This window comes from Poecilia latipinna, unplaced genomic scaffold, assembly GCF_001443285.1.
Source record: "Poecilia latipinna isolate Pla-1442-1.1 unplaced genomic scaffold, P_latipinna-1.0 Scaffold1100, whole genome shotgun sequence".
Lineage (NCBI taxonomy): Eukaryota > Metazoa > Chordata > Actinopteri > Cyprinodontiformes > Poeciliidae > Poecilia > Poecilia latipinna.
In genome coordinates this window covers 426,063-435,455 of record NW_015113716.1, presented here as the reverse complement: position 1 = coordinate 435,455, position 9,393 = coordinate 426,063, and the positions used below count along the sequence as shown (strand labels likewise).

Below are 9,393 nucleotides of genomic sequence, written 5' to 3'. Positions count from 1 at the left end.
TGGCCTCAGACTCCCCCAAATGAAAAAATCAAATCAAATTTTATTTGTATAGCAAGTATGCCCACTCCTTCTGCCCCTGGCTTCTCACCAGGGGCAACTTTAGACTGAAAGCGTGTCCAATTCCTCTCAAGAAAACTGGTTCCAGAACTCAAGTCATGCGCTGAGATGAGACCAACTATTTCTAGTTGGAACCTCTGAACCTCACACACCACCTCAGGCTGTTTCCCCAACAGAGAGGTGACATTCCATGCCCAGTGAGAAAGCTTCTGTGCAGATTGCCTAGGTCCCTGCCCTCGGCTTTTTAACATCTCACATTGCACCCATCCCTTTTGGCCCTTCCCTCTGGTGGTGAGTCCATTGGAAGGTGAACCCATATTCCACTTCGGGCTGAGCCTGGCCAGGCTCCATGGGTTAAAGCCCGGGCACCAGGTGCTTGCCAAGGTGCCCCACCTCCAGGCCTGGCTTCAGAGTGAGGCCCTGGTGATCTGCATCCAGGCAAAGGAACACTGCATCCATTGATTGTACTCTTCATAAGGGGTCTTTGGGCTGCACTTTGTCTGGCTTACCACCTAGAATTTGCCTGCCTTGGGTCACCCTATATGGGGTATGAAGTCCCTGAAAGCATAACTCCTCAAACCCATCCACCACGATAGATAGTAGCCTATTGAGAGGTGAAGAAAAAATAAATAAATATATTTTTAAAATATAAAATTACCTAAAAAATAAAAAAGGGGTCAAAACGGAATAAAAATGAGTGCACCTGATCTCTCCAGTCTAGTAGAAGAATTTCAGACTGATTTTGAGTAATTAGGTAACATGACTTGGAAGCAATTGAAGTAATTTTTAAATATAAAAATACCTAAAAACTAGAAAAAGGATTCAAATCGAATAGGAATCAGTGTGCCTCATAGAACTATTTGACGCTGATTTTTAGACCATAGGTCACATGACATAGAAGTTATTGAAGAAAACATTATATTATTTAATATTAAAATGTTATAAAATATTGAATATGACTTCAAAATTTAACAGAGAATAATGTGTCTCATGTAATAGCATGAATTACCACTTTTTTGTGTCAGTTGGTCACAATTAGTATGTCAGGAGTGTTTGGTTCGGAAATTTGTTGATGGTCCCTAAGTGAACCTCAGAGTGCCTGAGGGGGTAGAGAACAGCCGGCCAAAAAAGAAAGTTAAACTGGAATAAAAATGAGTGTGCCTCATCTCGTCTATACAGTCCAGTAGAACACTTTCACACTGATTTTGAGTCAATAAGTCACATGACCTAGAAGCTATTGAAGACAAATACAAAAAAATAGCTAAAAAATAAAAAATAATTTAAAATGGAATAAAAATTGTTGTGCCCATCTACACATTTTAGGCTTCTGAATTTTAATCCTGTTCAGTGCCGCTCCTACGTCGGCAGGAAAGAGAGTCAGTGGTTTGTGTCTCCAGATGTCTCTGGAGACACATCTGCCTATGTTCTTTACTTCTGAAGTCTCCACAGAGTAGTTGCATTTAGATTCAATTATATACCTGCTAGGTGACTTCTGAAGGTAGATTTCTACTCTGGATTTTATTTAGAGGAACCAAGGTAAAGGGGGAAAATACAAAATTTTTCAGGTCTCTTAAAATATTTAATCCTCCACACACATTTTTTTTTAAATTTTGTGTAGGACTGTTACCAATCACAATGAAATAAGCTGAACTTTGGGTTTGAAATGGACAGAATGTGGACACAAGGCGAGAAGATGTTGAAGAAGAATTTGTTTCTTTTGTAAGCTTTTTCTGTTGGCAACAGTAAAATGCATGTAGAAATCATGCAATCTTTGCAATATGTCATTGTCTCTGTTCAAGTGTTAAATTGGTACAGTGCTAAGCCTCTTATATCTGATCCCACAGAAGCAACAGGACAAACAATCCATCCATTGCTTTTCCTGTCCCTCCCCTCTTTAGTAATCTTACTCTCTCAGAGGTGGAGTTACTGAAACAGTTGTAGCTGAAAACACACGGCAAGAAGCTGGTAGTGGAGAAAGGATCAGATGTTCAGGTAAGAACATGCCTACATGTTTGCGGCTCAGAACATTGCACTAGATGCTTTTTTTTGTTCATTTAATTTTAGTATATAGAACTAGATATTCAACTCTTCCTAATCACTAAATCTGCTCTTTAAAAATATGCATTTACGCCTAGGTTCCTGTGAAGGAATGATGAAAATGCCGAGATGCACAATGGTAATGATCTTGCTTTTAATTATAGGACACTATGCCACCAAATGTGGTGCATTCAAAGAAGTAAGCGTTTTAAAGCTTTCCAAAGAACTTCTGGGAACACCAGAGCCACTGGGCTCTGGTTGTGGGAATGTGGGAATATTTGGGAGCCTTTTCAGTCTCTTTGTTGCACACTAAGCTCCATGCTGCTGGACGACAGCCAAACACTAGCTTGTGTTTTCAGCAGAATGCTTTCTTTCTCCCCACCGGATGTTCTTCTTAGAACTGTGCAGAGCTCTGAGGACCCTGTCATTACTGAAATTAAAAGATGCAGTGACTAGATGTATGCTATGGAGCAGAGCTGTTTGTTGCATGAAACATTCCATTCCATTCCATTCCATTAACAATGGTTACAGTAGACTGAGTTTCTAACTAACTGTTCAAATATGCCTGTACTTTCTAATATATGATATGTGGTAAATATAGATGCACTTTACTTAAAACATTTTTAAGGCTTGTCACATCTCGGCACCTAATAACTGCTATCCCTGCAGAATGTCTATGTACAGAGCTACCCATGTTTCCAAATACTGAGCAATTAAAGTCAGAGTAAGAGGAACATTTAAGACATTTTATTACTGGTAAAGATGTTGTGACCCTATTCACACAAAGTTGTTTACAGCACATCAAATTTCGCAGCTTCTTCTGGTTAGTTGCATTACATATGTCACGACTAAACATTAGCAATTGAGAAAAATCAGATCCAGCTGTTTCAAACTTCAACATTGTCAATGCCTCCAGCTGAAATTGTTCCTCAATAGCCGAGAACTTCTGGATGAAGCGAAGCGTAGAACAATCAGTTGATTGTCACCAGGCTAATGTGAATGAAAGCCATATTGGATTTTGAGAGCTGGATTTGTTAGAATTCTCAGCCTATCCAAGTTCATCTTCATTATGTCATTTCAGGGTATATTGTTATTGTGTAACAAATGGGACACATCATGACATTTTTCAAAACCAGCAGAAAAGAAATTGTGAAAGCCTTTGTAATGACCCTTTTTAAGTCGGCTAGAGCAAAGTGCTGCTCCATTGGGTTAAGACAAATGTTTGGTTTGGGTTTGGATTAGGGAGAGCACTTTGTTCTGCTATGGGTTTAAAGCAGTATCTGCTGTTAGACTGCTGTTAGAATGTTCAGTGTCTCAACAGACACTGAACATTCTGCTTATTGACAGGCCAGTAGGGGAATAACTGTCCAAGCCTTTCTGATGGGGGCATTGTCTTCGCTTGTCTTTACTTTGACATGAGAAGACTCATTGTCCAACTTGACAGGAAGTAGATGGGCTTAAGTCTTGTTAATGCTTTGGTTAACATCAGGACCTTTCCCAGAACTCTTTTCTCCATCTAAGGCCTTCCCAATGGGATGGTCATCAGTCACTGGGCCACGCAGATCTTTATTGAGAGATCAAAGAGCACGTTGCATTTTTCCACAGTAAGTGGATATGAACTGACTGTATCAGTGAAAGAATGAGTAAGCTATTTACTCAGATGTGAAAATTTTCCCAGTTTGGTGCTGGTTGTCATTTCACGGCATATCTGACAAAAAGTATTGCTGTTGACTGGTAACCTCTGGCTCTTGGTCAGGGCTCCAGCTCTTCATTAAGGTGCTGGCTGTTTTTAGAGTCAGGGCTCTGTCCTAACTCGTCATTTTCTACCATCAGACCACATCGTTTCTTTTTAGGAGCTGGTTTTGCTGCAATGTCGTCTCTTCTCATCTATTAAAAATGGGATTGTTTGTGGTTTAATCAGAAGACTATTTCTGATATTCTTCTTGTTGCAGCCACAAATGTCTTCTATGAAGACTTTATGTGATAGAACACTGCATATTTGTGAAATGGAAATTCAAATTTTGAATTGAAGTGTAAGAAATGTTTCCGTTTTGTTCCCCTGTGTCATTTGAATAATCTTACTCTGCAGTTCTTTTGGGGTTGGTCTCTACTAGTTTTGCACATCCTAAGTCTGAACTATATTTATACATAGACTGGCTGCATGCTCAGGGTGTTTGTCCTGGTAGAAGGTAAACCTTTACCCCACTCAGGTCTTTTGCAGCCTCTAACAGGTTTTCCTCCAGGATTGTCTTGGATTTAGCTCCATCTGTCTTCCCATTGCCTTTGACTCTGGTTGTTATAAATTATAGTAAGTCTTCTCAAGAACATTGAAGTAGGACATCTGCAAGAAACCAATTAAAAAAAATTATTTTCAGTTTATGTCTAAAATTCTCCTCTTCACAGACTTTGAGCAGTGCCTTGTAGTCACTTGATTTGTCCACATAGATCAGTGGTCTGCAACTCCAGTCCTCAAGCACCACTGTCCTGCAGGCATCCTTGCTCCAACATGCCTCAATCAAAATTTTGAATTAATTCTTTGGTATGTCAGAAAGTTAGCAAAATCTAACTTTCTCAGAGGCTGAGCTCCAAAGACTACTCTTTTGCCCAACTTTGAGTTTTACTGTGGGGTGAGTTTTAGCAGTGATGTCTCCAGAATAGTGAATGCAGGAGTATACAGTGCAATCAGTTGCTTTGACTAAATGGAAACTACTAAATTACTAGATTAAACAAGGTTGAGTACAACTAGATGCCATGCTTTTTAGATTTTTGTTTCTAAAAATATTAAAAACTATTTACTCATTTGCTTCCCCTCAGTCTATCTGTCAGGTAAAATCTAAATAAAATACAGTGAAGTTTGTAGTGTAAGGTGAGAAAATGTGAACTATTTCATGGGTGTGAATATTTTTTACGGTATACTATGTATAAGGGTATTCTCAGGTCAAACCAGATGAACTTACAAAATCAAATGGATTGAATCACAACATAATTCACAGGGGTGAAGAAATCAGGTAGTGCTGATATTTTGCTGAAGTCAGATGCACACTGCTGCTCAGAACCATCTGAAACCCCGTCTTGGCACTTTTAAACAAGATCTTTTCAACTCCTAAAACACAAGCATTGTCTGAGTGAACAGGCTGCAACATGCTCCTCAGCTCCGAGGCTGATTACAGGCTGCTTTCTGTGGGTGGGAGGTCCAGGAAGGTGTTCTGTTAAAGTGTAAAAGAATGCAGAAGAATAAAATCTGAAGCCTGTTAGAGTTAAACAGCTCAGTAAACTTCCTCAAAGTAAAAGTGATGAAATGGAACCCTTTCTATGCTACCAGGAAAAGGAGAAACAAGAAAGAAAAAATAGAATGATTATGATAATATTAGCAGAAATTAGACCATCATTATATTAAAACATTTTACATTAAAATTATTTCCAATATAAGCCCCATAAGGTCATTACTGACGTTTTGGTAACACTTTATTTGACGGGGTGTGCATAAGACTGACATGACACTGTCATAAAGATGACATAACATCTGTCGTGAACATGAAGGAGTCTTTATGAATGTCTATGACTGATGTCATGAAGTGTAATTCGGTAAGTAATGACAATTTTAATGCAAAGTTGCTGTAGAAATTCATTGAAAGTCCATTAAAATGCCAACTTTGCATTAAAATGTCATTATTTACAAAATCATACAAAGTTGGGACTTTTAATGCAATTTTGCATTAAAAGTGTCATTATTTATCAAATGACACTTCATGACAACTATCATAGACATTCATAAAACATCTGTCATGTTCACGACAGATGTTTTATCATGATTATGACAGTGTCATGCCAGTCTTATGCACACCCCATCAAATAAAGTGTTACCGATGTTTTTGTAGGACATTTATCCCCTGCTGACTTTCTGAATGTCAGAGGTCACCAGCAAACATCATGTCATTACATGGATGAGTGCTTAGCCTCAGGGTGATGCCACATCTTGTTCATGTACATATTTCCTGGCTCAGCAGGGAACAGAGTTTCCTAATAGAGATGTAGAACATGCCTCAAAACTCCCTTTAAATGAGTTTCCTCTGAGAAAAACAAGCTCTGTTTTCTTTCCCTCTTGTCTTGAACTAGTCTTATTTATGATGTTAGAAAGTCCATTTTCAGATGATTAATAATGATTCTCCATGTAAAGGCAGTGCTCTAATCAAATGCTTTTTTGCATTTGGCTGTTTTGCAACAGTTTATGATTGTTATTATTACCACAAAACATGAAGGAAAAACACAGACTGGACAGGGGCAACTGTAGAATCCAACAGCGAGAGAAAGAAACTAAGGAGTTTTTTTGAGATATGATGAGTGAGATGGAAATCATATAAGTCCAATAAACAAGATGCAGAGCAGGTAGGGAGCTGAGGGAAGGTAATATGCACAAGAGAACCTGAATGGAAACACAGAAGATCTAACTATGCACATAAAAGGACATAAGGAAGAAGTAAGGAACTCAATACGAACAGTAATACAAAGAATTGTATTACTTTCAGTTGTTTGAAAGTACAGTGATCCCTTGTTTTTCGCAGGGGTTGTGTTCCGAAAATAACCCGCGATAAGTGAAAACCGCGAAGTAGTTACCTTTAGTTTTTACAATTATTCCCTGCCTAGGTGGGCCCCATATGGGGAAAAGGAGGGCAGACCAGATGGGTCCCATATGGGTTTGTCCACGGGTTCCACGGCGGTCCCACATGGGTTTGCCCATGGACCCTACATGGGCCCTACATGGTGGTGGGCCCACATGGTTTCTCTCATGTGGGCCCACCCAAACCCATGTGGGGCCACCGTGGAACCCGCGGACAAACCCATGTGGGACCCATATGTCTGCCCACCTTTCCCCCATATGGGGCCCACCTAGGCATGCTGGCAGGGATTATACAGCATAATTAAATACTCTATATTTAAACCAAAGAACAAAACCTGTTTTCAGGTCAGCAGATGTGCGTGTTCATCAATCCAGCCTTAATGTGATCCATTAAAGCGTCTCCTCCAACCTGCCCCATGAGATTCACAGCTGTATCTACGGCAGAACGATGGATCTCGTCAAGCGAGCCTCCGGTCGGGTTTTGCGTTGATTCTGGCCACAGTTTTTTCCAACATGCATTCAAAGTTTTCAGCTTTCATCTGAATGGCCAATCTGTATTACTTATATTTAAATACCGTAATGTTATTGGCACACAGGTAGAGAAGGAGGTCGGAGACGGTTTAGCCAATCAGGATGCAGAACACATTGCACTGTGAAAAAAAAACTGCACAAAAAAATTCGCGAAGCAGTGAGATCGCGAGGGATCACTGTAATACCAAGCAGCTGTACCCAATGATAATGACTCTAAAAGCATCTCATTAAAACTGATTAAAAACAAAACTCAAACAGCTCGAACAGGTGGATCATGACAAATAAAAATAATTAAGAAACAAAAAGACATTTACATGTCGTCCTCATGACTGTTTATCTGCATAACTCATTAAAAACTTCAACTAAAATTAAAAATAAGAAACTTGTAAGCCAGGGTTTAATATATGGTATGAAACTTTTACAAATATATGTTTTTTTCCATATTTGTTAAAACAGTCATGTTATGATAGCATGAAACAGCTAATCTGTGAAAAGCTTGCGCTCCTCCACCTCCACCCTGTGGTATATTAACACCTGAAGGAATGGACCGCTCCCAGTCAAAATTATCAGTCACAGACAAGAGAAGGGTCTTAGTGCTGTCAATCACCCTTATGCACTCTGCCTTAATATGTTAATTAAGGCAGAGAAACAAAGAACCAATCCAAGAAATTTTTTTATTAGCTATCACACTAACTAGTCTGAGCATTCATAGTATGTTCAGGTGAACCAGTTGTAGCTGAGCAGAGAGCAGGTAGGATGTGAGCAGCGTGCATATGGGAGTGACTGACAGTGCTAAAACCCTCCTCCTGGCTCTGACTGGTTGTTTCTGATGGAGCTGTGTATTTCAATAGTTAACATTGGGAGCACTGGTATAAGGCAGTGCTAATTTTTTTCCCACAGATTATATTGTGATTATATTATACTGTAACATAGTGACAGTTTTAATAAATATCAAAAAATCATATTTTTTATGAGTTATTAAATGAGTATTAAAAGATTTATACACAAATATAAAGCAGGAAGAGTTGAAATGGTAAACTACTTGAGAACAAATTAGTTTTCTTGATGTGTTGAATACTTTTTTGCTTATTTATGAAATGCCTTAGCCTGAAATGTTGTGTTTTCCACAGATCCCCACTGACCATGTGACCCAATAATAGCCGCAGCTTGTCATGCTATCAAATGTAAAGTTGAGCAAATCCCAGACAAATTCTGACTGGAGTGCGTTGGTGACAGAGACCCAGCTTTCATCTGGAGGCTGCTAGATATCCTGCCTGTAACGCCTTGGGACTGAAAGCGATGGGTTTTCCAGGTCACACACTGGCCTTCTCCTTGCTTGTGGTGCTTCTGCTTTTACTGACCTGCAAATCTCTTTGTTCACTAGTAAAAGTCAATAAAGGTTTAAAGGTGAAACGAGGTCAGTCAATCTACCTTCAGGAAGAGGATCTGCAGTTCCATGTTCCTGCTCAGAAGGATGTATGCAAGGTGGAAGTAGTATTAAATGAGCCCATAACTCAAAGAGTGGGAAAACTTGTGCCACAGGTAATGGAAACCTCATGTACAAGATAAAAAAAGCTAATTATTTTTACCAGGACTAAAACAATTTGAACAGGTTCTTCAAGTTGTCGCTGCACCAGCCTATATCTCTGCCTTTGTTATATCTGTCTAAAAGTTGATATATCAAAGGCTCAGGGCTGGGGTACCAATCATCCCATGTATGTGTCAGCTGCCAATGGTTCCTCATATATATATGGAGCTAAAACTGTGACAGCTAACACTGATTTGGCATTGAAAATTAAAATGTCACTGAAAAAAGAAACAGTGACATTGAAGAATGTATGATGATGCACACATTATACCAGGGGTGTCAAAGACCAGTGCTCAAGGGCCACTGTACTGCAGTTTTTAGATGTGCCACAAGTACAAAACACTGGAATGAAATGGCTTAATTACCTCCTTCTTGTGTAGATAAGTTCTCCAGAGTCTTGCTAATGCCCTAATTATTCTATTCAGGTGTGGTGCAGCAGAGGCACATATAAAAATTGCAGGGCAGTGGCCCTCCAGGACTGGAGTTTGACACATGTGCATTAGATGGTGAAACTTTGTTTTCCCCAGTGGTGGAGAAAGTACTCAAAAAATGTACTTAAGTA

At 39.4% G+C, this 9,393-nt stretch overlaps 1 protein-coding gene across 2 annotated transcripts in view; it reads left to right on the top strand.

The window, feature by feature from the left end:
- The first annotated feature begins 1,968 nt into the window (after window positions 1-1,968).
- The window catches only part of LOC106959605 (FRAS1-related extracellular matrix protein 1), a 53,888-nt gene continuing 46,463 nt past the window's right edge, over window positions 1,969-9,393 (top strand). The window contains exons 1-3 of one of the 2 annotated variants that reach the window (XM_015052304.1): window positions 1,981-2,049; window positions 2,193-2,233; window positions 8,374-8,785. In XM_015052304.1, the coding sequence (XP_014907790.1) occupies window positions 8,543-8,785 (243 nt within the window). In that variant the 5' untranslated portion in view covers window positions 1,981-2,049; window positions 2,193-2,233; window positions 8,374-8,542. Of the gene's footprint in view, window positions 2,050-2,192; window positions 2,234-8,373; window positions 8,786-9,393 lie in introns of both variants that reach the window. The other variant, XM_015052303.1, reaches the window with a different exon arrangement.